The sequence below is a fragment of the Nyctereutes procyonoides genome, unplaced genomic scaffold (genome assembly GCF_905146905.1).
Source record: "Nyctereutes procyonoides isolate TBG_1078 unplaced genomic scaffold, NYPRO_anot_genome, whole genome shotgun sequence".
Taxonomy (NCBI): Eukaryota; Metazoa; Chordata; class Mammalia; order Carnivora; family Canidae; genus Nyctereutes; species Nyctereutes procyonoides.
Genome location: NW_026575049.1, coordinates 27,270,423 through 27,297,703, shown reverse-complemented (window position 1 = coordinate 27,297,703; position 27,281 = coordinate 27,270,423). Strand labels below are relative to the sequence as shown.

Sequence of the window (27,281 nt, the reverse complement as noted above, 5' to 3'; positions counted from 1 at the left end):
TGTCATTATTCACAAAGCAGCTCACAGCACTTCACAGTAGGTGAGCTTGCCTGCTAGTTGCCTGTGTTTCCTGAGGTAGTGGCACCTTTTACCTAGAAGATTCCTGGGAACAGCGAGGGTTCCCTCTGCTTCCTTACACCTTGACTGTTGGGTACACAGCTGGCACCTAGACTAGAGGTAGAGCTGGAGTAGCTCTCAAAATTGAAATGTTCTGTGATCGACTACCAAGTATGGCCACAATGCTGCCCCAGTGTGGACACCCTTTGCCATGTGGCTCTACCATGCTTCCAAAGGCTGGAGTTGGATTTCTCACCCTTTGAATCTGGGCTGCCTTCGTGACCTCATTGGCCAATAGAATGCAGTGGAGATGATGTCAAGTTCGAAGCCTGGCTCAGGAGACCTTGTAGCTTCTGCCTTCGTGTCTCTTAGGTTGCTGCCCTGAGATGCCATGAAGGAATTTAGAAGAAGGGAGGCCCGGGCTGACAGCCAGACCAACTACCTGATGGGTGAGGCCATCTTGGATGGTACAGCCTACCTGACATTCCATGGCTGTTGGAGGGAGCCCAGAGAAACCAGGCAAATCCACCCACAGAAGCTCCAGAAAGAATATGGCACTGTGGTCTAGGTTTCAGAGTGGCTTGTTGCACAGCACAGGCTAACTGAAGCCCAGAGAAATGGAGGGACTCACCCCAAGTCCCACCTACAGTGAAATGGAGACCAAGTCTGACTAGGACCAGGTTTCCCAGCTTCCCACCAGTGTCCTGAGGGCAAATTCATCAGCCCAGCCTGGAGTGTGTGCCTGTGTGTAGATGTAACCAGGCAGGCCTTCCCCACTTCCCCCTGGTTACAGAGGGTTAGCTGACATCCACACAGGGCTTTCCTGCCCATCATCTCTCAGGAGGGAGCAGTGGCTCATCCCATTCTATGGATGGTGAAACTGAGGCCAAGAGCAGATGGGCAACTTGCTGGCAGCCATACAGCTGTTAAGTAGCAAAGCCCAGGTCCTCTGAAGCCTGCTGGGGATCTCTCCCATTGGATCCCAGGAAGGAGAATGGCAGGCAGTAAAGTCCCCTCCAAGGGTCAGTGTCTCAGAAAGGGACACATACGTACCACACACAGACACACTCACATCATGTTGGTCTCTCTCTCTCACTCTATCTCTTCTCTTCCGCTTGTCATCTTCAATCAGCCTACCCCTAATGGACCATATACTTTATTAAAAATATATAGTTACAAACTCCATTGTCAATCTGGGCTGGACCCCGGGGATCCGGAGGGACCACAGGGAGGGGATGGTCCTCGTCCTGCCCCTTGGGGCCCCACCTCTGCACCCAAACCCAACACCATCCAGGGGCCGGGATGGCTGGCTTTGGGGACCAGCCAGGTGGGGGGGGAGGGGGGAGGGGCTAAGCTCACTGGGCCAGGAGGGGGAGGGGTTCACAGAGAGGGACCGCACCTCCTCATCCTGCAGGTACAAATGGCAGAAGGTGGATTTGGTGCCTCCATCTCTCCATTTATAGATATTTACAAAAGAAAGTCAAGAGCAACAGGTCACAGTCATGCAAAAGAAACGCACCCCCGCCCTCCCTCCCCCCACACTAACCCCTGCCCACCCCAGAACCCCATGATGCCCACCCCCCAGCAGTCCAGCCGCCTTCCCCAAGGTTCTGAGAGTAAAGGGGGCATGTCCTTGAAGTGTCAGTGGGAAAAGGGTGGTGGGTCTGGGGTCCCCGAGATGCCAGTAGGTAGGCTGACAGGGCAGAGGGGATCCTGGGCCCTTCCCAGGCCTGGGCTCTGGAGTCAATAGGAAGGGGTTCCCCAGTCTTTGAAGCCCCCACCTCCCTCCAGGAGGTCCATGGAGCCAGGGTCAGCTCTGTCCTGAGTGTGGAGAGGGTGTCCTGGCATCCCACCCCCCGGCAGAGGCTCTTGTGGGAAGTGACGAGGGCGGGGCCTGGAGGTCAGATGGCAGACTCCCTGCGGTAGGAGATGTTGTCCAGAGGGAGGGTGGCTTGCATGCGCTCCAGATCCAGGTGGCTGCCAAACTCCAGCATTCGGATGATGCCCGCCTCCTCCTTGGAGCCCGCCTCCAGGCCCAGGCCTGCGGCCACGGCAGCAGCGGCTGCCGCCTCCTCCTCCATCTCCTCTTCCTCCTGGCTCATGAGGGCCAGCTCATTCTCGTAGCAGAAGGCACTGGGCGGGGGCGGCGGGGCAGGCAGCACGGTGATCTTGCTCTCCTGAAGCTCCCGGGCGGAGCAGCAGGGCGTGCCAGCCACCTCGTAGGTCTTGTGGAAGCGCGAGTAGTCCACCTTGTAGTGGCTCTTCTCCTCGAAGACCACGGGCTCGAAGCGGTGGCCCCACAGGATCTCGCTGGCCAGGTAGGAGCTGCGGGCCTGGGTGGTCATGGCGGTGGCCTCCACCATGCCCTCGAGGATGACCACGATCTCAAAGTCCTCCGACTCCAGCTCCTCCTTGCCCATGCCATAGAGCGGGCTGTCCTCGTCGATCTCGTGGACGATGATGATGGGCGACACCAGGAAGATGCGGTCCAGGCCGATGTCGTAGCCCACGTTGAGGTCCCGCTGGTCCAGCGGCAGGTACTCGCCCTCCTGGGTCATGTAGGGCTTGATGAGCTGGGCCCGCACGTGGGCCTCCACGATGTGGCTCTTGCGCAGGTTGCCCACGCGCCACATCAGGCAGAGCTTGCCGTCGCGCACCGAGATGACCGCATGGTGGCTGAACAGCAGCGTCTGCGCCCGCTTCTTGGGCCGGGCCATCTTGGCCATTATGGTGCCGATCATGAAGGAGTCGATGACGCAGCCCACGATGGACTGGACCACCACGGCGATGACCGCCAGCGGGCACTCCTCCGTCACGCACCGGAACCCGTAGCCGATGGTCGTCTGCGTCTCCACCGAGAACAGGAAGGCGCCCAGGAAGCCGTTCACGTGCATGATGCAGGGCTTGGGGGCCGTCGGGGCTGCGGCGCCACTGCCCGTCGGGGCCCCCGCCGCCGCCGCTGCCGCCGTCGCCGCCGGGCCGGCCTCCAGGTCGCCGTGGAAGAAGGCGATACACCAGAAGAGGAGGCCAAAGAAGAGCCAGGAGACGAGGAAGGCCGCGGAGAAGATCATGAGCATGTAGCGCCAGCGCGTGTCCACGCAGGTGGTGAAGATGTCCGCCATGTAGCGCTGCGACTTGTTGCTCAGGTTGGCGAAGTAGACGTTGCATTGGCCGTTCTTCTTGACGAAGCGGTTGCGGCGTTTCCGCCGGGGCACGTGGGCCTGCCCGTTGCGGCTGTGTCCGTGCATGTCCTGAAGCCGGCGTGGTCACCTGGGAAGACGCAGGGCCTGGGGAGGAGAAGCCCGACAGGTGAGATGCTGGCTCAGAAAGGGAAGGGCCGGGCCTAAGCCGCAGGACCTCCTGGGGCTGGGGACAGAATGTGGCCGGTGGGGTGCTTCCCACCACGGGGAGGGAGCGTGGGGGCCCCAGCCGGCGCCTCCAAGGGCCAGAAGCCGAGGCCACCGGCTGTCCCCTCTGAGCCTCCGTGGCCCCCACCCCGTTTGGGGAGCCTCCCGGTACCCGTCTCGGCTCCACCACCTGCCCCACTTGCCCTGAGCGGAGGGAGCTGTGACCGCTCTGGCCCCTGCTCACCTCCCTGGGTTCAGCCGCTGCCCTCTTGGCTGTCTCTGGGGCTGGCCGTCCTCCCGTGCTGTCCGACAGAGCGGCCAACGGCCACCTGCGGCTTTGTGCGTTTACTTAAAATTAAATACGATTTTAACTTCAGTTCTCCCCATTTTAAGCGCTCAGTAGCCACTTGTGGCTAATGGCTCCCATCTCCCGACGGAGTTGATACAGAACTTTTCTATCATTGTGGAAAGTCCTACGAGACTGTGCTGGGCCCCGTAGCTCCATGTGGGTTCCCGTCCTGTCCCCGGTCCTGTTGGGAACAGAAGTGGGTGAAGACGCCAATGGAAGTGGTCGAGATGGAGGAAGGGGGAGCCCCCACATGTTGGCTCCAATGGAGGCATCGCTAGTCACACGTCACAGGTGAGGGAGCAGGGCTCAGAGAGGGGAAGTGACTTGCCCAAGGCCACACAGCTAGATGTTGAGCGAATCCAAACTCAGGTGTGTCTAACCTTCGGTGCCCCCCGCCCCCAGGTGCTGTCAACATCCGTGGGCCCACGTGCGGAGGCCGGGAGGCAGGCACACCCGCTGCCTGGCTGTGACACCTGTGAAGACTCACTTCCCCTCACCTGTAAAATCGGGGGCTCAAAGCCTACATCGCAGGACCCAGGAGGTAGTAGGTGCTTGGTCAAAGCCAGTCACCCCCCTGCCTTCCTTCGTGGCTCCAGAGCAGGAGGGAGCTGGCGAGAGGCAGGGTTTGCCTGTCAGCCTCCTCAGCTGTGTTTCAGTGGGGGCGGCGGGAGCACCAGCTGGGCCCACGGGGGGCAGCCCTCCCCGCACCCCCTCCCCACCACTGCCCGGGAGGGAGAGGCCCTGGGTGCTGCCCGGGGCCCCAGCCGCTGGCGGGGCTGGGCTGGGGCCCGGGCGCCCGGTAACGTTTTGGCCCAGAATTATATAAGGCTGGAAGTTTCTATTTTCTGTTCTATTCTTCTTCCTGATCTAATTGTGCATCTGTGGCAATGTTTATACACTTCCCCGTTCAGGACAACTCGGTTGCCGCAGCAACCGGTGCGCGCCAACGCTGTAATTTAGAGATCAACAGCCTGGTGCCTGCCTGCGCCTCTTCCCGGGAGAGACTCCCTCCCTGGGCCAGGCCTGGCGGGTGAGCCCTGCCCCCCGCCTCCCCCTCCCCCTTCCCGGTTCCTTCCTCCCCCGGCTTGTGCTCCCTGGGCTCCAGAGTCCTGCACTGCAGTCCTTCATCCACCTCGTAACATGGGCAAGTCACTTGGCTGCCGTGAGCCTCGGCTTCTTCATCCGGAAAATAGGACCAGTGAGACCCATCGGTCTGAAGATCTAACAGACAAACTAGGGGTGTGCAGTGCTGGCCCTTAAGGGGTCCTCAGTTTGGCCGGGAGTCCCAGACCCTGTCTGCCACCACCCCCCCTGGGCCCAAGGCCTCACAGCCAGGGCTCCAGGTGGTAGCTCTGAGGAATTGGGGGTCAGGGGCCCCTTTTGGTGTTTAGGGAGGTCTTCCTTCACTAAACATCTCCCTCTCTGCCCCACAGTCTCGGATGCCTCCAGTAGCCCCACAGAAGGAACGAGAGCCGGGAGGAACCAGAGATCACCAATTTCAAGACCCTCAGCTTGTATCTGAGGCCCAGGAAGCACAGACCTGGGACGGGTGTGCTAAGGGTCCCCGAACGAGGCAGGGTGGGCCAGCCCTGAGCTGGGGCTCCACATTCCCACCCCAGAGCTCCTGGGAAGTTAAGGTACTCCTGGAAGGAGGAGCCTCTTCCCTGGAGTGCCTGGGATAGGGCCTGGGGCTAGAGAAGAGAGGCTACCAGCTTGGCCCCCGCAGGCCCCAGGGAGAGAGGCAGAGGGACAAAGTGTGGTGACCTGGCCTTTGAAAAATGACACTGAGGCCCAGAGAGTATGAGGGCTTCACCCAAGGCCAGCTGTGAACCCAGGGTCTGCCCACAGGGACTGGCCCTGACCTGGGGGGTTCATCCCATGCCATAGAAGGCTCTTTATGGTGTTCTCCAGGAGGGCCCGGGGTGAGCATAAGGGAGATGGTCCCCGCATGCTCTGGGCTGCTGGTCCTCCCTCACCGGCACTGCCTACTTCTCCCGTTCCTGAGGGCAAGTGGCAGAATGAGCCCAGCCCCAGGCTCCAAACTGAAACCGAGGCTCTGCATGTCCCCACCCGACACCCCCCACCCCAGCTTCCACCCTCACCCCCAACCCTCCCTTCCCGTCACCCCATCCCCTCCAGCCTCACATCTCAGCCCAGCAGGGCACAGCTTGTCCTGCACCCATGTGTCTCCTCTCCTGGTCACAGCGGTGTTCTCAAGCCCCTGCGATATTCCGGGCCCTCTGCCCATTGCTCTGCTCAGCCACAGTCCCAAATGCTCACTCCTGGGCCTTTGGGAAAGCTGCCCCCCGACCCATCACCCTCCACCACGGAGGAGCCTGCACGGAGCTTGTCCCCCTGAAGACCCTCGGTTGGTGGGGGCCCTGTCCAAATAAGTGAACACTCCTGTCACTGCTCGCTCCTTCAGCAGGAAGGAGAGGCTCACCCCTCAGCGCGTGCCCTGACCCACACAATGCCCGATCAGAAAGTGAAAAGTATGAAGCTTGGCATCGTGCTTTCATGTGACAACCACGGGGAGACAGCCAGGATTTCTTTCCCTTGTTTGTCACGCGGGGCTTCCTGGCAAAGGCCCAAGGGCTCAAGGGCAAAGTGTGGAAAGATGGGGCACAGACGGTAGAAGATGGGTATCACCTCCTCTGAATATAGATATTCTGTCGGAGAGAGCGCATTCTCTGGTTGTACTGGTGCCTGGATCATGTCTACAATGAAACCATACTTTTCTGGAAGGCAGGGAGCCGGTCTCATCCTCTTGCAACAAGTGTGCCATGAAACGAACACATAGAAGAACACGGTTTCGGCATACTTCCTCCGGCAGGGGCTCTGGGAGGCCCGGCCCCTCTCACTGCCTCTCGGGGTGACCTTGGACGAGACCTTCCCCTTCCTGGCCAGTTTCCTCTGCGGGACTATCCGGGATTCTGAGCGCATCCTGAGACTCCTTTCATGGTAAACATTCTTTCTTTGGGGAAATGATACGGATGGGAGATGCTGGCTGCCTTTAAAAACTTAATGTCCTTTCTTGGCAAAGTGAAGGATTGGCAATGCTGTGCCAGTTACCAAGCTTTTTTCTTTTTTTCCTTTAATTTTACTGTGCTGTAAATGTCCAAAATCTGGAGCCCCTAGTCCAGACTTCACTGGATAACTAGAGAAACTGAGGCCAAGAGCAGGGCTGTGGCACAGGGAGGCAGCAGCTAGCCAAGGACATTCCGGCCTCAAGGAGATAGTGAATGTGACCAGCAGGGCTCTCAACTTGCTGGCACCATTGCTAACCTGCTCCTCCCTGAGTGGGGCTGGAGGCCCTGCCTGCCAGGGGTCCAGAGGAGGCAGGAAAAGACCCCATGCCTGTCACTATGTTTTCCTTCTGATTTGGTGACACCAAATGCCCCCTCCTTGCCCATAACACCCTTCATACAAGAAAAGCTGATAAAGTGACAGCAGCCCCAGTGGACTCCAGCAACCCTGGCAGGCTGTGAGGTCAAATCTCCCTGGGTGCACCTGCCCCACTCATGGGAAAATCACTAGTGGCTGCAGGGGCATGTCACCCTGGCCTCTAGCCCACAGGAGCAGCCCTTCCTAAGACCGGGGCCATGCAGGCTTTCTAGAAGGCAGGAAAAGGGGCAGAAGGCCACACGTAGGGACACCAAGCCAGACTGCAGGGCCTTGATGCATGTCATGGTCACTGGATGGGACAATAGGGGAGGTGAAGTGACTTGCCCGAGGTCACACTGCTCAGCCCTGTGGCCAGCTGAACCTGTTGTCCTGCTCTGTGGCTGCTCTCGGGGAAGGAACCCTCTGGAAGTGTCAGCTCCCTGCCAGGCACTGCCTGGTCTGTCTCACTGAAGCGTCACTGCAACCCTTTGTTTATTTAACAAGTATTTATTAAGCACCAACCACAGCAACAAACAGGGTTATTATTTCTCTTCTCAGCTGAAAAATCACAGGCTGGGGGTTGGGGAGTGGGGATGAAAATGGGGGTCACACAGCAGAAGCGGCTCCCACTCAGGTCCGGTTGGCTCCAGGTCCCCGGCTCACCCTGGTCCCCAGCCTCTGGCTTTGGGCTCCCTTTGCTCAACTCGGATCCAGATCCCCCCATGTCTGCCCGCAGCCCCCCAGGCCCAGCCCCAGCCCCTCCAGATTCAGGTCTCTGAATCTTCCCCGGCTGCACCGCCAGCCACAGCCCTGCCTCCTCTGAGCCCCTTAGCTCTCACCGCCCGTCTGCACCACTCGGCTCCTTCTCAACTGTGGGAAAAGAACACACTGGCGAAGCCCTTGTGTTTGGGTGGCAATACGTGGCTCTTGATCTCAGCTCTGTCACCTCCTAGTGACAGTTTTGGACCTCAGTTTCCTCATCTGCAAAGTGGACACGATGGCGATAGTACCTACATCACCAGACCCCTGTTGAGGCAAGTGTGATAACCAGTAGGAACAGAAACCCCGGGCTGAGGGCTTCACTGGGCTTTGCAGGTGGAATGCAGATGATGGTGGTGGTGGTCGTGGTGATGATGATGATGATGATGGCGACACAGGATGGGGGATGGGGTCTGGGAAACCCAGCATCAAGTCCTGGCTTCACCACTAACTGCTCCAGCCAGGTGCTCCTTCTCTCCATCTGCAAAATGGGGGACCAGATTTGCTCCCTGGCAGGAGAGCAGGAAGATGTAATGAAATAAGGCACCCAGCACAGAGGAGCTGTGGGTGGGTGTTCCTGAGTTTGATTAGTCCCTTTCATCTCTGAAGCCCCTGGGGCTTGCACAGGGAGGCTGACCCTTCCTCTACCAGAAGGAGCACACACAAGGCAATAGAGATGAGGTGGGGTGGAGGGGCTGACTCAGTGCACCCAGGAAGGAATTAGCACCATTGTTCCCTTCCTCAGTCCCCTGAGGACCCCGGGGCCGGCCACTCCTCCAACTCTGTCTGGGGCCTGGTTTGGGTGAGTGTTCACTCAGCTCAGACGCACAGGGCTGTGCCTGGGGTGAGAAAGGACTCAAGGCCTGGCAGCTGAGCTGTGCTCCTCAAAGAGTAAAAGGGACCTGAAGATGGATCTAGCCATGGGGGACATTGCCCACAGCCCTCTGGAGGCCCCTGTCCTGCTCCTCAGACCCCAGGTCTTCATGAGTCTCAAGAACCCCCATCTTCCTGCTGCAGAGGCTTCAACCCTGGACTCTCTGTACCACTTTCTGCCTGTGTGACCTTGGGCGCATTACTTAGCCTCTCTGGTCCCTACGCTCATCATCTCTAGGTGGGGCTCACAATAGCCCTTACCTCATAAAACTGTAATGAGGAAAAAATGGAATCATGCACATCACATGCCCAAGCGCAGAGTAAGTGATTGCTAAGTGGTACAAATCACTCCCAGGGCTGACCAGTCCTTCCTTGCCCTCCTCCTCCTTCTGATTTTCAGCGGCAGCTCCCCAGAGCCCGCCCTGTACCCATCACATGGCCCCACCCAGGTTGTTTTCCAACACCAGTCCTGGGAGCAGCTGAGTGAGGGCAGTGGCCACAACATCCCATTCCAGGACTAGGCCAGAAGTGGGATGGGTCCCGCCTCGCTCCAGCAGATCCCCTGACCTCTGTGAGCCTTAGTGTCTTCCTTTGCAAAGGAACATGGTAATGCCTACCTTGCAGGGTAGTTGTGAGGGCCCGATGCAGATTGCCAGTTGTCACAGACATGCAGGCCACATAGTGGGGGCTCAATGAACCCTGTTCCTCCCTCACACTTTTCTGGACCATGAAATCCCACTGTGGCCCCCTCCCCGCCATAGGCCCTCCCCCACTGGCCACCGGTGTGACATTGCAAAATCCACCCAGAGTATTTAGCGTGTCCTTCCTCTGTGCCGGCGCTCTTCCGAGTGCTTTACACTGATCAATTCTTGCCATGCTCACCGTGACCTCAGAGGAAGTTACCATTATTATCACTACTTTAGAAGTCAGAAGACTAAGGCATAGAGAAGTTCAGCAACTTGTCCAAGGTCACACAGCCCATTAGTGGCAGAGCCAGGATTTAGACGCAGGCAGTCAATGCCAGAGCACGTTCAGTGGACACTCTACTCTCCTGCCCTGAAGAAACACTGTCACGTTGCATGTTTCTTCCACTTAGTAAACATTTATCAAGCCCTACTATGTGCCAGGCTGTCAGATCAGACCTTTGGGGAAAGGAGAAGCTGGGCATAGGGCAGTTGTCATAGGGCAACCTGGAGCCAGGACATGGTCCCTGATTCTAGAGCCAGACACACAGAAGACTCTGGGTTCCCAGAGAGGCCCCGAGCAGTGTGGGGTGGACTGGCTCATGCTTCCAGCTTTGCACCCTAGCTCTCAACTTTCCCTCCCAGCCACTCAGCCAGCAGGAGAACTGACTTAGAAACTTAGAAAGCAAGTTCCCCCAGAATGTCCAGAGAGGATGCTGGTCGTGGCCAAATGGCAAGAACTGGTAGCCACAGGACCTAAGGGTCACTGCTCCAACCTGCAGACGTGCCCTTTACTGCATTGCCAGCACCTGGCTCCTGCCCTGACAGAGAGCTCACCACCCCCATAGGAGCCACCTCTCTTGACCCGACAGTCCCACCAAAGGGACTGTTCCCCAAACACCTGTGCCCTTCTTCTACACAGGGATTAGAAGGTGAGAGTAGATCCCTGGAGGCTTCTCTTTTCCAGAACAACCTCAGCTCTCTCATTGGTGGTGGGATTCAATCCCCAAGGGCCTCACTGTGGTTTCTCAGGGCCTGGTCTGCTGCTCAATCTTCCTCCAGAGTCGCTTGGTCACTTACTATGCATGGCACCCTTGCTGCGGGTCAGACCCAGGCTATAGACTCACCCAACTTATGGATCAGCTGGGGAGAGACAGTGTACACGTAATAGCATCTGCATAGCTGGGCGGTCAGAAATTGTGGTAAGCTGCTTGAAGGAAAAGTTTGGCATGATGTAAGGGAAAGGAAACGGGGCTCTGGTTTGGTGGGGGTCCCCTACGGCCTCTTTAAGAAAGTGACATTTAAACTGAGCCCTGAGTAGTGACTGGGAGTCGAGTCAGTGAGGAGAATTGTGTGTCTGTGTAAAAGCTGGGGTGTAGAACATTCCAGAAGGAGTTTCGCATGTCAAGTGCAGCAAGTCCAGTTAGTGAGAGTGATGTGAGCAAGAAGATGGAGAGCAAACTTGCTCAGGAGGAGGCCTCAGAGGTAGGGGGTGGGAAGGATTATGGATTTTGCCCTCTAGGCCGCAGGAAACAGGGGGGCAGGCAGTTGGGTTTTGCCTAGTTTGATCTTTTCAATTGTCATGTGATAGCTTTAAGACAAATAGGAATAAAGAATAATACAATAATCCCTGTGTATTCAGCACCAGGCTTAAGAAATAAAACCTCCTCGGGATCCCTGGGTGGCACAGCGGTTTGGCGCCTGCCTTTGGCCCAGGGCGCGATCCTGGAGACCCGGGATCGAATCCCACGTCGGGCTCCCGGTGCATGGAGCCTGCTTCTCCCTCTGCCTCTCTCTCTCTCTCTCTCTCTCTCTCTCTCTTTCTCTCTCTCTTTCTCTGTGTGTGTGACTATCATAAATCAATAAAAAATAAAATAAAATAAAATAAAACCTCCTCACGGTGCCTGGGGGGCTCAGTCCGTTAAGCATCCGACTCTTTTTTTTTTAAACATTTTTTAATTTATTTATGATAGTCACAGAGAGAGAGAGAGAGAGAGAGAGAGAGAGAGAGAGAGAGAGAGGCAGAGACATAGGCAGAGGGAGAAGCAGGCTCCATGCACCGGGAGCCTGATGTGGGATTCGATCCTGGGTCTCCAGGATCGCGCCCTGGGCCAAAGGCAGGCGCCAAACCGCTGCGCCACCCAGGGATCCCAAGCATCCGACTCTTGACATCAGCTCAGGTCTAGATCTCAGGGTCCTCAGATCAAGCCCCACATTGGGCCCCATGCTGGGCGTGGAGCCTACTTTGAAAAAAACAAAATCCTCCTCGATTTGGCTCCTGTGGATCCTGAGGCCTCTACTGACCAAGCCTAGTGCACCCACGGAATGAGAGGTGCTGGGGCCCCAGGTGTGGTACCCTGCAAGCAGGAGGCTTTGAAGCAGGCTCCAAAGGATGAGCATGTGGGGTGCAGCAGCAGCGGGTTGCAGGGAGCAGTTGGGAGGAGGGGTGCTGGGGACAGGTAACAATGGGACACTGAAAGAGGACCAGATTTAGGGAGTGATGGTTTCCATCATGTGGTGGCCATGGGATGTTCAGGTGGAGAAGTCCACAGCCTGTCAGACCCTGAGGTCTGGGTGGAGACATGTGACGCTGACCACTGTGGCGGTGTTTTAAGTTGTGGAAGTGGGTGTAGCCGCCTGGGGAAGGAATGCTGGGGAGGAGAGCCGCTGAGCATCTCCTGCACATGGACGATGGAGAAAGAGCAGCAGGACAGCAGGACCGAAGCCAGGAGAAGAGGAGTTTTAACACAGCTGCCCAGTTAGCCCTGGCCAGTCCAGACCACATGAGGCCAGCAGCCCCACATCCCCTTTTCACTGGGATGCTGTCCCTCCTCAGCCACAAAGGGCAAAGTGAGGACATTTGCGCAGGAGAAGGCAAGGTGCTGGGACAGAAGCTGTGGTGGGTCAGGGGGCAGGAGCAGAGGTGGCCTCAGCACAGCCCAAGCCCAGGGCAAGTGCCCCAACAGGGGAAGGGGAGGCAGGTGCAGAGATCACCACCCCAACCTTGGTCTCTCAGTGAACGAGACTGTAGGAGCTGGGGCTGACGGCGGGCGGGGGAGAGGGTCTCCCTGAGCCACCCACACTGGCACTAGTTTCCCTGGATTCTCTGATGGGCCCCCACAGGCCACACCTAAGAAGAGGTATGGGAAAAGGAAGGAGTAGGGGATGTCTGAGCCATGTCCCAGGCTTACTTTCTGCCTTGCCCTATGAGGCCCTGGGTGGCTTCGGGAGCCACGGGACTGCCTGTGACACTTGGGTGCCCTCCTGGGGCCTCAGCCTGCAGACAGTCACACACGAGGGGAGCCAGGCCCCTTGTCTGCCCAGCCTGGCCTGGGAGCAGCCTGATGCCCATCCACGAACGACATCTCACACAGCCGGGGGGGAAAGAGCCCCAGAAGGAGCAATGTGGGTCTTCAAGATGTGTTTTTAAACCAAAAAAAAAAAGGCAACAGTGATGAACATTGAGTATAGTATCTGCCAGTTGTGTAAAAAAGAAAAGAAATTTATAGACACACATATTTGCTTGTCTGTGCTTGTCTGTGGATGGAGACCCAGGAAACTGGTGACACTGGCTGCCTCCGGGGAGGGGAAGCAGGTGTCTGGGGATGGGGTGGGAGGAAGAATTCTCACTGTATTCCTGTTTGTGTCTTTTTAATTTTAGAACCATATGAATGTATTACCTACAGAAAAAAAGACACATAGAAAGCTTTAAAATTAGTGCATACATATGTGTATTTTTCTGAGGCTTACAGAGCATTCATCAGGTCCTCCTCAAAAGGGCCTGTGATCCCAGAAAGCCTGAGAATGCTTGACTTCTGTGCTGTGTGGCCATGGGAAGACGCCTTAACTTCTCTGAGTCACATCCATAAGACAGGGAGGAATAACGCCCACTGCGTTGGCATGCTGGGAAGATGAGCAGCGGCGGTGGACAGTAAGAGTTTATAAACTGTAAAGGGCAGAAGCGCTTCTTGAAGGGGATGGATTAGCGTCCTCCCCCACTCTCTCCACGGCCCCCTCCGGGGCTCCTCTCCTGGGCTCAGCAGCCCTGAAGGGCACCCTGACTTCTCACCCCTGCCTTGGTCCTTGGGTCCTGCTGGCCCTGGGGGCCCCAATCCCGACAGCCACTCTCGGCCTACGGCCTCTATATGCACACAGCTGGCAGGGCCCAGGCTGGCCTGGCCGAAGATACCACGGACCCTGACCACCCCAATTGTCCTCCGGAGCAGCCGCGCGAGGACTGGGTGTCTGCTAACCATCTGAGGGGCAGGGCAAACCCAGCATCGCCAAGGCAGATCAGTGGCCCCCCTCCTGCCTTCGCCATCACAGTCTGCGACCTCCCAGGGGGTCCTTAACTAACACCTGCACATCACCCTCCAGGCCTCCCAGAGCCAGCCATCCCTGTAGCAGTGGGACGTGTCCACGCAGCCTGCAGAGCGCCCCCTGCTCCCAGCATCACCACTGCGCAACTCCACGGCCTCTCCCCCAGCCATCCCACCTTCACACGGGCTGGGGTCCCACGTTGTCCCTCCGCTGCTTCTGCTCGCACCTTGCCACCCTTCAGGTCTGAGTCAGAGGCTGCCTCCTCCCAGAGCCTCCCCCCTCCGCCCCCTCTCCCGTGCTCGCTGCCTGGGTCCTGATCCTCGCGGCCTGTATCCGCTCCAAACCCATTTCATTTGCGATCAGCTTCAGTGCAGGGATCTTGAATCTCCGTTTCACCCACGGGGCCCCAGGGCCTGGCACACAGTGGACCCTTAGCAAGCATCCAATGAGTGACAAAGAAAGAAGATAATTTCGGCTTGTCATAATCCCCGGGAAGGACCTAACAGGGGCTATGACAGAATGTGACCAAGGAGGAGAGCTATTTCTGGCACCGCAGTCAGGGAGAACCTCCCGGTGGAGGCGGGCCCTGAGTGGAGGCCAGAAAGAGGCCTGCCCTGGCCTGAGTCCTGTGGGGTGGCAGTGAGTGCGGGACAGCGGCAGCCTCAGGCCTCGGTGGCACTCGCCCGCAGAGCTTCTCTGAAGGTGTCCCCCAAGAGTCCCCTGGGGGAGCGAGCAGGGCATCCCTGATTCACACCAAGGGCTCTAGGCCCCTAAGAGAAGCTCCAAGGACCGGAGGGCGGGCGGGGAAGCTGGGGGCGACAGGCAGCTCTCAGAAGGGCAGGAGGTCGCGGTAGGAACACTCACCTCTGCTTCCACCCCACACTCCTGCTCATCCACAGACCTGAGCGACTGTTCCTGTCGGGATGCCTGCTATACCCTGCAGAGGGCTGCGTGCTTACCATTCTGGCCCTTGGCCCCGCTGGTTCCTAAGGCCAGAGACTCTGGGACTCCACTCATTTATTCATTCATTCGTCACCCTAAGCCTATGCTGAGCTGGAGTGGCATCTGCCCTCCTGCCTGGTGTGTCTGCGCTGCAGCTCGGTGCCTTCCTTGGGGGTTGCTCTATAAATCACCGTGGAATGAATGAACGTTTATTGAGCACCTACCATGTGCTGGGGGAAGAGGAGTGAGTAAGCACAAGCCTGCCTTGCTGAGCCCCGCGTGGAAACATGAAGGGTCTGCAAGGGCAGAGGGCTTCTAGAGGGGTCCTGGGGAAGATGTGGGGCAAGCCGGGAGTGGGAGGAGAGAGCGAGGTTGGGCCAGGGCTGGGCTGGGCAGAGTGGGCCCTGGGCTGGCTTTGGGGCTCCAGAGCACTGAGGTAAGTGGGCTGCTGAGCCACAGGAAGGAGGTCTAAGGACAGAATAGTGGCACCCTGGAATTGTCGGCACTTATATCCTTAGGGACTGAGCATCCTGGAAAAAAAAGGAATCTGCACACCCGAGCCTCTGTCAGTGCTGCCACCAGGATTTCACAGGGCAGTGGCTTTTAAACTTTCTGACCGACACCCAGGTTAAAAACAAACACACTACACATTGCTATTCATTATACAACATATATATTTTAAGACTTATAATGAGAGTGTTACAAAATAATGCCCTCACTGCATACAAAGCACTTGAAAGTTTCTCTGTCATTAAAAAAAATCAAGTAGTGAGCTCACTAAATCAGTTTCACAACCACTGATGGATCAGGACCCGCGTGTAATCTGAAGAGCACTGACCTGCCGAACTGCCGGGTGCTCAGGAGCCCTGACCTGGCTGAGATGGGATCTAGGGCTTGTTTATGTTCTTTTCCAGTGTCCCTGGGTGGGCACAAGCCTCCAGGGCCTGTCTGGAAGCTAAGACTGCCCATGCCAGGGCCATGGGCTTTTGGAGGGCACAGCTGTGGGGAGAGTTGTTGGAGTTCATGAGGGACTACTTGGAACAGTCTGTTAGACCCTTAGGGTCACAGGACCTCTGCCTCGTGGCCCAGACAGTAAGGACTCCGGGTTCTGGGTCTAATTCCTTCCTCTGGTCCTATATTAGAACCTGCCACTGTCCCCCTAACAGATGTTATTCAGCAGCTGCTTGCATACCTCCCATGACAGGGAGCTCACCCCTCCTCAGGCAGCCCACCAGAGTGTGCGGAGTGAGGCTTTGCTGTGCGCTATTAATACAGCTGATAACCGTAACTCCCTCCCACGGCTGGCAGTCTGCTCTCCTATCTCATGGCCTGTCACCCCAGGGACCCAGGCCAGCTCCAGCATGAGGTCATGCCCGCTCTCTGCCCCACCTGATTCCTTCTCCTCCCTGTTGCCCAGCTCTTGCCCAGTGTCTGGGGGATGGCTCTGAAACCCAGCCAGAGAGGCTCTTTCCAAGGTCAGGTGGCCTGAGGATCTGCAGCTGCACGTCCTGGCGCTGGTGCTCAGCCAGCCCTACCCCCACCCGAGCAGGTCTGGAGGGCTCAGCAGAGAGTTTGGGCGCTGACACACAAGATAACTAGAGAAGAGATATCTGAAGGTGATGGCCAGAGAGTGCGGGGGCTGGGGCCTGGCCACTGCCACCAGTCACCACTGACTGGTCGGGCCACACAGCGGCTCATGTCAACGATGGGCCACGTTACACTCAAAGTACATGGATCTTCCCAGCAACCCACAGAGGCAATGAAACAAGCCCACCCCACAGGTCAAGGGATGGAGTATCAGAGAGGTGAATAGACTGCCCAAGGCCACACAGCCTCTCAGGGGTGGAGTTGGACTTGAACCCAGATCTGTTTCCCATCCACATGGCTCAGCTAGAACTACTGCAGTCAGAGGAGAGAAACCTTGGGGGAGCAGGCGGCAGCCAGCCATCCCTCCTGTAGGGAAGAGGCTGGTTCCCTTGGAGCAAAAGCCAAAGTGGGAGGCCCATATCCCTTAGCAGAACCTTCCAGACACAGTGCGCTGCCCCAGGAGATAGCAAGCTCCCTGTGAAGAGGGGTTTGTTTGGGGGCTCTGATGCCCATGTGTCAGGGTGGCTGAGCTCCTTCTGCCCTCTTGCACCCTATTGCCCACAGCCAGGGCACCTCCAGCTCTGTACCTGCCACCGTCCCTATATGGTCCCATGGAGTTTCCAAATTGCTGGCCCCCGTTCCATCCATTCTGTGGGCTGAGTGGCACTTTGTTACAGGGCAGAGGGCTTGGACTTCTTCTCAGGCCCACAATGGGAGTCTAGGGTAGAGTCTGGGAGGGAAGCTGCAGGGTGGGGTAGGGGAGAGGCTTCACCTGGGTCAGTAAAATGGGATCAATCCCTCCAGTCACCTACCCCCTCCTTCCTGGCCTAGCTCGGCTCCCCTCCCGTCTTGCAGCCTAGGTTGACCTGGGGGGTGCTCTGACAGCAGACAGGGCAACACAAGGGAAAAGCCAAGTACCTCCCCCCATTGCCACAGGTTGTCCTTGTGTCACAGAGGAGCAGAGAGGTTTTCAGGGAGACAGATACCCAGTCAAGGTCACAAGGGCTAAGTGAGGGGAGTGCAGCTGGGATTAAATCCCAGGCCTGGATGACTTGGGCAGCTGCACCAGCTGTGACCGGGGGGCTGCTGTCCTTTTCCCTCCCTCCAGTCTAGGATTGGCTCAGAGAGAGGCTGGAGGAGACCCAGTTCTCCCTCCCTCCTGTAGCCCCCCAAGATAGGGAGCACCTGAGAAAGAGGAAGAGAGAGAGAGAGAGAGAGAGAGAGAGAGAGGTGGGTGTTGACAGTCCCGGGGCTGGGAGGCTGAGGAGTCAGGAGGGCCAGTCTAGCCCTACCTCTTGCCACCATTGCTGTGTGACCTTGGGCGATTCACTGTGGTCTCTGGGCTCAGATGCTCCACGTCCCAACAGAGTATGGGGCCAGTACAGGATTAGATGGAGCCATAAGAAAATGCTGGGGAGAGTTTTCTGCAACTTCTCAGGCCCAGGGGTGCCTCTGCTCAAGCGCACGCCCCCTGTCCAGCCCCAACTCCCCTCTGCCCTTCCAGAGGCCATTGAGTCCACCTGAGGAGGTGGAGACCAAAGCTCCCAGTGGCTAGGGGACCTTGCCCACACCATCTCCCTGCACCGCTCAGCTGGGGCCCAGAACACTAAGGAGCACCTGTCTTGGTGGCCTCTCTCCTTGAGCTGCCAGTGCCCCTCATGGACACCTCACCACCTCCTGTCCACCAAAACCAGATGTTCTGGCTGCTGGCACTAGAGCTAACCAATAACTGTGGCCCAGGTGGTCACAGGGAGGAATGGGGGAACTGGCACAGATAAAGGGGAGCCCCGAACTGCAAGGGACACACGTTTCCTCTTTCAGCAAGCCAAACAGAGGGTCCCAGAATGGCTGGAACTGGGAGTATCCCAGCAGGACAGAGGTATAAGGCTGTTTCTACCCGCTGGACCTTGGGGTAAACTCTGGCTGCTAGCTGAACCTCAGTTTCCTCAATTGGAAAGTGAGAGTGATGGCCCTCACAGGGTGGCAAGGAGGCTTAAATAAAACCACGAATACAAAGCCTGCCTAGAGCCTGGCACATGGGAGCTTGTCCCCCTTCCTGCAGCAGGACCCCCAAGAAAACCTCCCTGTCAGCCCAGCCCCCCTCCCCTCACCCCCCCAGCGACAGCACCACCTCTCCAAGCAGCCAGGTGGGGCGTCAGAGTGTGCTGCATGTGAGGGAGCGTGCAAAAGAGTTGTGTGAGTGTGTGCTAGAGTGCAAGAGAGCCTGCAGGGAGGACAAGGGGGGAAAGGCAGGGAGGGGGGAGACAAAAGGGGGGTAGGGCCACACCCCAGCACTCCCCTGCCCCATTCACCCACCTGCATGTCCTAGAACGAACCGAACCTAACCGTGGTCTCAGAATCAAGCAAAACCCACCCGCTCAATCCTCGGCCCAGTCACTTTCTATTTTGTCCCGCCAGCCACTCCCCCTTGCTGGACCTCAGTGTCCCCTGCTGTAAACAGAGCCGGGTCGTCCCAAGTCTCTGCAGCTTCATCATGGCCCAGGGACCAGATAGTGGGTCGCAGGGGCAGAAGCATCCCTGGCCTTGGAGAGTGAGGGGCCGAGACCCAGAGGCTGCTAGAGCGTGAACCCACCCTGCCCCCCAAGCTGCACCCCACCCACCACCCCGCGAGCCCCGGGTGCGCGCCGGCAGGAGCGCGCGTGCGTGTGTGACTCAAGGTCTATTCATAGCTGAGCTCCACCAGCTGCAGCGTCACAAGCAGAGGGGCCTCAGCCCGTATTATTATTTCAATTACCATCTGAATTAAAAGTTTGAGCAGCGATCAGCCCACGTAGCGAGGGGAAGAGGGAGCAGGAGAAAAATAAAGATGAAAAGGAGAAGAAGGGCTGTGCCCGGAGATTCCCCCCACACCCCGAGGAAGGCTGAGTCGCCCAGGAGGCTTAAAGGTTATGCCAACCTCCAAGATTCCTGCCTGCCTCATGCCCAGGGCCCAGGGTCCTCGTGGGCACGGGAGAAGCACTTTGAGACGGCAGCCCAGCGGCAGTAACGCTGTGGAAATAGATCATTGGTCACACAGACCAGCACATCAAGCTCAGAGAGGGTGGGGAGCTGACCTAAGGTCGCACTGGGAGCCACACCCAAGGCTGCTGGCGCCAAGCTCCTCCTCTCTTGCCAGGCAGGTCCCACCCACAGGATCCCAGGACCTCACAGGGTGTATGGCACTGATATCCATGGGTGGCCCTGGGGCAGGACCAGGGAGGACAGAAGTGGACCTGCCGCCCCTGCTGGTGTCTCTTCCTGCTCCCTTCACATTCCCGAGGCCAACTCCCCTACCCCGACCCACAGCCCTAGCCTTGAGCCAGCACTCTCTCAGCTCTGCCAAACCCTGGAGCGGTTGGCACTTCCAATCCCAGACCTCACACAATCGTGGGCCCAAAGGACCCTCCTGACCCACCAGTGCAGGGAACAAGGCCCCTGACCCAAATCTGACTCGCTGGGCACCTTTGAGCAGGACATTCTCTGTTTCTGTGCCTTAGTCTTCCCATTTGTAAAGGCAGTTCTTCCTTGGGTGCACGTCTATACCCATGTCTTCAGAATGGAGCCCCCAGAGGATCCTTGAGGGGGTGTCATGCTGTGGGGGCGACACATCATCTCCTGCCAAACCCCAGCCCAGGGGAGGGACTTTTTCCATTCTTTTCTCAAGGAAGTCCCAGGGACTGCCCCCGAGAATCAGACTGGCCCGGACTCCAATCCAGACTCATCCAGTTTCCTGCTGCGTGACCTTGGGCAAATCACATAGACTCTCTGAGCCGTGGCTCCCCCATCTGTAACACAGGGACACCACATCGACATTGCAGGGTTGTGAGGAGGATTACAAGAGAAAGCCATTTGCAAAAACTCCTAGCCCAATTCCTGGCCTAATAATGTAAGTTTCTTTGCTGGGAAGCTGGGTGCTGCTCCCCAGTGTCTCCTGAGATATGAAAGGCTCCTGGGATTTGGGATGTGGGGATGTCATTCTCCCTCACCCATAAGGCAGGACTCATGGGGACAGGATTCTTGGCAGGTACTCATCTGTTTCTGCTTAAATAGCTCTGGGAATGAGAAGCTCACTATTTCACAAAACATCCACAGAGGCTCCCCATCTTTCTCCACCTCTAGCTCTGGGAATCTTCTAGAAGGGGCCATCATCTTCTAGCTTAACCCCAAATCTAGCCTCTCCCTGCCTGGGACTGCTTAAAACTTGCTTCAAAATGAGCCTGAAAGGGAGCTCTTCAGTGTAGACCAAATGAAAGATGAGATTAACGCTCAGGGATGGTGGAGCTGAAGGGAACCGGGGAGCAGGAAGGGAGAAGAGAGGAGGCCAAAGCGAGAACCCGGGCCTTCCATACTCCTGGGTGCACAGGGTGTGCATGTGCCTGCCTGCCTACTCACTTCCACACAGGGCTGGGAACCAGGGCCCTGGGTTCAGGCCCCAGCTCTACTTCATCTACCGCCAAACCACCACTGTGACCTTGAGGTGGGAGTCCACTTCTCCCTCTGGGCCTCGGTTTCCACTATTGTAAAACGAGGACATCAGACCATGACTTAAGCTCCGACCTTCCTGTCTGTACTGAGACACTGTTCCACTGCCCCCTCACCCCCCGCCCCCGCCGCCCAGCATGCAAGGAGCCTCTGGGCCCCCCGGGGGGTCTGTGGTTTCAGGGCCAGAGACCCTGGCTCTTCCCCTGTCTCTCAGCTTTTACGTCTACTATCTCTGTCACATGCTGTGCCTTTGAGGGTTCTATCGTTCCCACTGGACAGGTGAGGAAATGGAGGCACAAAGAGGTAGAGGCACTTGCTGAAAGTCACAGAGAGCCACTCAAAATCCGGACTCCTCAGTCTGTGCCCAGGAAAGCAGCAGGGCTCAAGGGCATCTTTTTCCAGGAGACTCACCAAGATCTTGAGTGGCCAACTGTTCTCCACACAGATGTAGACACTGCACAGGGCAGGGGATGGGGGGATCTGCCCAAGGTCACCCAGCAAGGCAATGACAAATTGTACTGAACCGAGGCTCCCCACCTCCCAGGTACCACCTAGCCAGGGGGACAGCGACATGATCTGACCTCCTGCCCTGGCCCTGGGATCACTCCAAGATTGGCCCCCCCGTCCTGCCTCCAGGCCCAGCTCGGCTGCTCCCCGGAAGCCCCCAGGAAGCCCCCAACACCTGGGACTGAGGCGGCAAGAGTGAGCAGGAAGACGGGAATGAAAGTTGAGGGTTGGCCGCTTGCCCCCCGGCCCTCTGTCCCTCCCTCTCCTCGTGCAGGGGGAGCGGCGGTGATGTAATGCATGTAATGCACTCGGCTTTGGTCCCGGTGCCAATCTCAGAAGAGAGACGACAGATTGCGTGAGCCAAATTTGGCATCCTAGGGGGAGAGGCATGAAAAGTGGAGATGTGGAGGAGAGGAGCGAGGAGCCTGGGGAGGTGCGGGAGAAGCCCCCCTGCCCGGCAGACCCCAGAGTCACCTCCTTTCCTTCCAACCTGGACCCCTCCGCCCCAGCCCACCTGGCCTCGGGGTCTCCTTCTCACTCTGAGAGTCCAGCCTGGCTCTTTCCCGGACCCTCCAGCCCCAGGACTGCCAGTCCTGCCCCCCCAACACACCGCTCCAGCTCCGTTTCCCACCGCCACTAGTCTCTTGGTTACCATGTTGCTGGTTGTCATGTTGCTTACATGTCCTCGTGACTCAGTGGTCCCCGCAGAGGGGCCCCCTCCTCCTCACACCCCCCTCAGCACTCGCCCCCGCCTCCCCCAGATCCACATTAAGAACCAACCCGCCCTATAAGCCTACACTGTTCCTCCTCCCCTTCCCTCTTATCCTAAGCTAAGAAATCTTTCCACAGCATCTCCTAGAGCCACTTCATTCTGTGTTCTGCAAATGTCTAAGAACCTACTACGCTCCAGGCTTTTGCAAGCTGCTTTCAGAGACGTGACATAGTCTGTAAATCACTTGGCAACCCAGTGAAGTCAGTACCGACATCCCCATTCTCCAGTCAAAGACACTGAGGTCCAGAGAGGTCAAGCCAGCAGCCCAAGGTCACCCAGCAGATACTCAAGGCCAGCTCTGACTGTTCCCACTCACTCCAGAGGCTTTTTTCTGGGAGAGGAGCTTCCTTTTCAAGGGTAACCAAAGGTTCCCGAGGAATTGCTCCCAAACCCCAGATCCCCCTCTAATTCCTGGACCCCTCCTTGGTCAATCCTCTATTTGAGGCCACATCCTCTCTCCCCATTAGCTGTGCACCTTCCCAAAGGTAAAATGAGTCCTTACTGCCATCTGCCCAGCACCGTCCCCAGCCTGTGAACAGCCCCCAGCTCATTTGAGCCCTTGGAGGTCAGTGGGGCAGAGAGCTGTGTCCTCATTCCACAGATACGGAAGTTGAGGGTCATGGAGGAGGGTAACTTGCTCTGGATGCTGGCCCCTCAGCCAGTGAGTTGATTTCCAGGAGCCTGAATATAGGGTATGCGAAGCCCACTTCCCAGTGTGGAAAGCCCCAGAAAGAGCCCTCCTCCCTGTGGAGAACAGTCGAATGTTCTAGGCTCAGCCCTCCCGGCTCCAATTTGGATACGGGTCAGCTCAATGGCCAACAGCCTTTGCTCCTGCCATGTTGCAACCCAGACCTTATCCCACTGCTCTCCTCTGTCTTTTGTTCCTCTCCACCCAGGCCAAGGCAGGGCCACATCGTGGCTCTCAGGGCCCAAAAAGTCCTGACAATAGCTCCCCAAACTCCGGAAGCCCTGGAAGTCACAGGACTGGATGTGGGGAGAAGCAGAACAGGCATTTCACCATTTCACACACACACATACACACACACACACACACACACACACATGCACACTGGTCTGGCTCCTCCCTGGGTCTCACATGCGTGGCCCTGGGACCTCCATTCCTCAGCTCCTCCATTCCCTCAACCTGCTGCTCAGCATCCTGCTGGTCTTGAGGCCCTGGCTTGCCAACTTAGCCAGGCTGCCCTGCCTCTCCACCACACTCCCACCTACCATCTCCCTGCATTCTCTCCCCATCTTAGAGCCTCGGCTGGAGGCAGAAGTGTGATGTTGACGCTGGTTGGAGAGCCAGAGAAGTTTCCCTGCTCAGGGGCTCATTCAGACCTCTCTTCCCTTGGGGTTCTCCTGTAGGGAGAGAAGAGCAGTCTGTGCCTCTCTCCACTATGAATATGAAATACCTTCTTTGCTGGATCCCTGTCCACCCTCCTTGGGGGTCACCTGGCCCAAAGTAGGTGCTCAAACATGAGAAGTGGGATGTTATTTTCCGTGAGATCAGAGGGCTATTTGCAAACAGGTTGCAGCTGGGGAAGTGGAAAGGGGACCCCTACACACACACACACACACACACACACACACACACACGTTTGCCAGGAGTCACCTGCCTTGAAGCTCCTCAGAACAGGCTGACAACTGGGGGTGGGTGGAGGCAGGGAAAGGTCGAGGCCGGGACAGGAGGTCAAGGCCTCTTCCACCCACCCCTCTCCGCCTTTCTGGCCACAACCCAGACCTTCACGCTCCCGAAGGACCGACGGACAGAGCGACAGCGCTTGCCAGCTCCCTGGGAGTCACTGGACCGCGCTGAACGCGGGCCCCGCAGCCGAGACCCGCAGGGATAAGGTGCTGGGTGCGCGGGGCCCACGGCCCCCCCCACCCCGGACGGGACAGACAGACACGCACGCACGTGGCTGGACAGACAGACGGACAGCGCCGGCGGTGGGCGTGCGCCCGGCTTACCGCGGGGCGGAGGGTCCGACGAAGGTCCAGACGGCGGCGAGCGGGCTCTACATCCCACGGCGCGGGCGGGCGGGCGGCGTCCCGGGCGGGGAGAGGGGAGTCCCGGCGCCCCCTCCCCGCGCACTCGGCGGGCCGGCCCCGCCCCCCTCCCCGGCTGCCGGTGGGTCTGTCCGTCGGTGTCCGGGTCTCCGCGCCTCGGGGCCGTCCCGCGCCGCTCCCCGCGGGCCGCTCAACTTTCAGCGCTGCCCCGCGCCGCGCCCCCGGCGCCGCCTGGGCGTCAGCATCGTCGGGCCGGGCCCGGCTCAGGGCGCGGGGATCCGGGGGCCCATGGCCTCGGCCGCCCGCGCTCGCGCCCCCCGCCCCCGCCCCCGCCGCAGCCGCCGGCCCTCCGCCGCCCCCCCGCTGCCGTCGCGCTGTCTCTCCGCGCCGTCCCCCGCCCCGCGCTCCGCTCCCCGCTCCCCGCGCTCCGCTCCCCGCTCCCCGCTCCCCGCGCCCCGCGCTCCGCTCCCCGCTCCCCGCCCCGGCCCCGGGAAGCCCTCGGCCGGCCGGCCCGGGACCCGCCGCCGCCCGCCGGGCTGCCCCCTGGGTCTCCGTGCGTCTGTCCGGCCGCCCCTCGGTCCCCGAGCCCGCCTCCCGTGTCTCCCGGCGGGGGCTCGGTCTGCGGCCCGCCGCCCTCCCAGAACCTCCCCTGCCTCCCTCCGCCTCTGCCCTGTCTCGGTCTCCCCTGCGCGTCTCTCTCTGTCCTCCTCCCGGGCGCCGTCTGTCCTTCTCCGTGTCTCTCCCTCCCTCCCACTCTCGGTGCGGCCCCCGCTGTCTCGGACCCAGGCCCGCGCCTCCGCCGCGTCCCCGGCTCGCCCGGGAGCCCGAGCTCCCGCCGCCCGCGGCGCGCCGAGAACTCCCAACTCGCGGCACGCCGCCCGCTTTGCGAGACTTTCGCCCCTCCTCACACGTGACCCGCGCCCCAGTGCGGAGGCCGCGCGCCCCCCCCCCGGCCCCCGAGCCCCCGGCCCCGGGCGGCCCGCGGGGCCCGGCCCGGCTCCTTCCCCGCGGCGCAGCGGCGCTTCAAAGCCCCTGGGTCCGCCGGCCGCGCGGGGCAGGGCTGGGGGCCGAGGGGCCGTGGGGCCCCGCTCCTGCCCCGGATCCTGCCCGGGTTTTCCTCCTCCCTCCGGGAGCGCTCCTCCCAGAACCCATTCCGAGGATCCGCTCCCGGGTTTTACAACCCCCGGGGGCAGGTCGGTAGGGTTCCTCCGGGCCGGGAAGGGGGTGCGTGGGAGAGGGTCTGTCCTGGGTTCGGAGGCTCCGGGCCGCTTTGCTCCGCGGTCCCCTTCCCCTCCTGAAGTACCGGCACTTAATGACCCCACGTACTGTGCTCCGGGAGCCGGGGGCTGGCGTGCATGGCTGCAGGGGACCCTCACAGTCACCTAGACAGCACCGCCTCATTTTACAGACTGAGAGACTGAGTGCCAGAGAGGGTCGTGAGCTTGTCCAAGGTCACCCGGAGGTGGCGGAGCTGGACCAAACCCCAGACTCTTACTCTCTGCAGCCGCATTACTCCAGACTGTCTTTACAGGGGAGGATCCCGGTCTGAGTGAGCTCCAGGTCTGGGCTGCGCGCTCTGGGCTGTGGGGAGCTGACTTCACCACCTCAGAGCCCCCCCAAGGACAGCGAGCCGCCTCCCTGGCCACCCTGCCACCTCACCCCGACTCTGAGGAGGGAAAGTGCTCCTTCACTAGGATGGAGGATGAGAAAACACCTATAGCTAGACAGCCAGAAGAACTTCCCTGGTATCCTGCCCATCTGTGGCTAGTCTCAGGAGAGACTAAGGCACCCCAAAGCCGGATTGAGAATTTTTTGAGGATGAAACCTCCAGCTTTTTCTCCCAGCGGGTCCCCGAGCATGTGTCCAGTGCATTAACCACCATGACTGTCTCCCTTCCCGGTGGATCCTCCCCACCTCCAGTTGGGATCCAGTCCCAACTCCTCAGCATGATGTACAGTCAGGCCCCACCTCATCCAGCACCCTATATACCCACACATCCACCCTGATTCCCACAGATTCCAGAACATACCAGATGCTTCCGCACCTCTCTGCCTTTGCCGGTGCTGTTCTTCCTGCCTGAAGTGCCCTTCCTCCTCCTCTGCCCAGAGAATTCCTAGTGCTCTCCCAGCCCCTGGGGCGGCCTCCTGATGCCCTCAGCAGAAGTCATTCATTACCCACTCATTCATTCATCTGGCCCTCATACTCCCAAGTTCTTACCCAACCTGTTTGCAAAATAGGGTCCCTAACAGTCCCTCCCCATCACAGGGACGGATTAGGAGAGATAGATGCACAAGAAATGCACAGCCCACAGTAGGCAGTCAATAATGTGACCATCCTTTCTCAGTTTTCCCTTCAACCGCGCGCGGGGAGCCCCATAGCAGATGACCCATTCCGTGCCCGTCTCCCTCATTAACTCTGCGGTGTCCTCACAGGCAGGCAGCCAGGACTGTGTTCCTTCACATGAATCTTTGATGCGCATGAATTTAGGCAATCTGAATCCTCGGGTCCATGGCAGGTAAGCGCCTGGTCACTGTCACAACTTTCCGTGGAAATTGGGAGGGTGCAGGAGGAGCAAATGACCCATGGTCTCTTCACCTAGCCAGAGGTCTGCCTGCTGGCTGCCCTGGAAATGTGGGGTGCAGGGCAAGGAGGCAGGGGCAAAGGGGGTGGGGAATGGAGACTGAGGGGTCTGTAGATCTAGAGCCTCTGCTCCTGTGGGGTCAGTCCTGATGCTGGGTCACTGGGCACAAGTTCAAGGGAAAGGTAGGAGCTCAGGGACAGGGACTTCTGGAAGATGGAAGGGGGAAGCCTGGTGGCTGTGACATCATAGGCCTGAGAGGAAACATTTGGTAATGGTCCCCTCGTCCTGGGGCTATAGCCTGGGACCCTCCTGCAAGGAGGGTTTGGTGGAGGCTAGGAGTGACTGGGAGGAGGTGGGAAGAGGCAGAAAGGGCAGCTCTGGCCAGAGAGAGGTTCAGGGACCCCAGGAAAAAGAGTCCCTTCACCTCCCCCCACCCCTGCCCTAAGCCTGATGTGACTCTGGACAGCTCACTTGTCTCCATGCCTCAGTGTCCTCATCTGTATGACAGCCTATTGTGTCATAGGATAATAGCCCCACGGTTGAGATGATGGGAGCTTAGAGGCGGAATTCCCTATTGTCCAGCCCATGTTTGAGAAGGGCAGGGGTGGGGAGGTGGAGGCAAGGAGGG

General features: G+C 58.8%; 1 protein-coding gene across 7 annotated transcripts; it reads right to left on the bottom strand.

Moving 5' to 3' along the window:
* Positions 1 to 1,627: 1,627 nt before the first annotated feature.
* KCNJ4 (potassium inwardly rectifying channel subfamily J member 4) lies at positions 1,628 to 26,126 on the bottom strand. Of its 7 annotated transcripts, none has more exons than XM_055329265.1 (3): positions 24,034 to 24,385; positions 3,649 to 3,934; positions 1,628 to 3,344 (listed from the first exon to the last, which is right to left on the bottom strand). In XM_055329265.1, exon 3 carries the CDS (start codon positions 3,303 to 3,305, stop codon positions 1,959 to 1,961), a length of 1,347 nt encoding a protein of 448 aa, XP_055185240.1. In that variant the 5' UTR covers positions 3,306 to 3,344; positions 3,649 to 3,934; positions 24,034 to 24,385; the 3' UTR covers positions 1,628 to 1,958. The 7 variants fall into 7 exon arrangements, with proteins under 7 accessions (XP_055185240.1, XP_055185239.1, XP_055185243.1 ...); XM_055329264.1 differs by lacking the exon at positions 24,034 to 24,385 and adding an exon at positions 5,899 to 6,188; XM_055329268.1 differs by lacking the exons at positions 3,649 to 3,934; positions 24,034 to 24,385 and adding an exon at positions 26,102 to 26,126.
* Positions 26,127 to 27,281: the final 1,155 nt, after the last annotated feature.

Excerpts from the sequence above, each read along its gene's own strand:
- KCNJ4 (XM_055329268.1), bottom strand. The coding sequence starts at position 3,305 with ATGCACGGACACAGCCGCAACGGGCAGGCCCACGTGCCCCGGCGGAAA.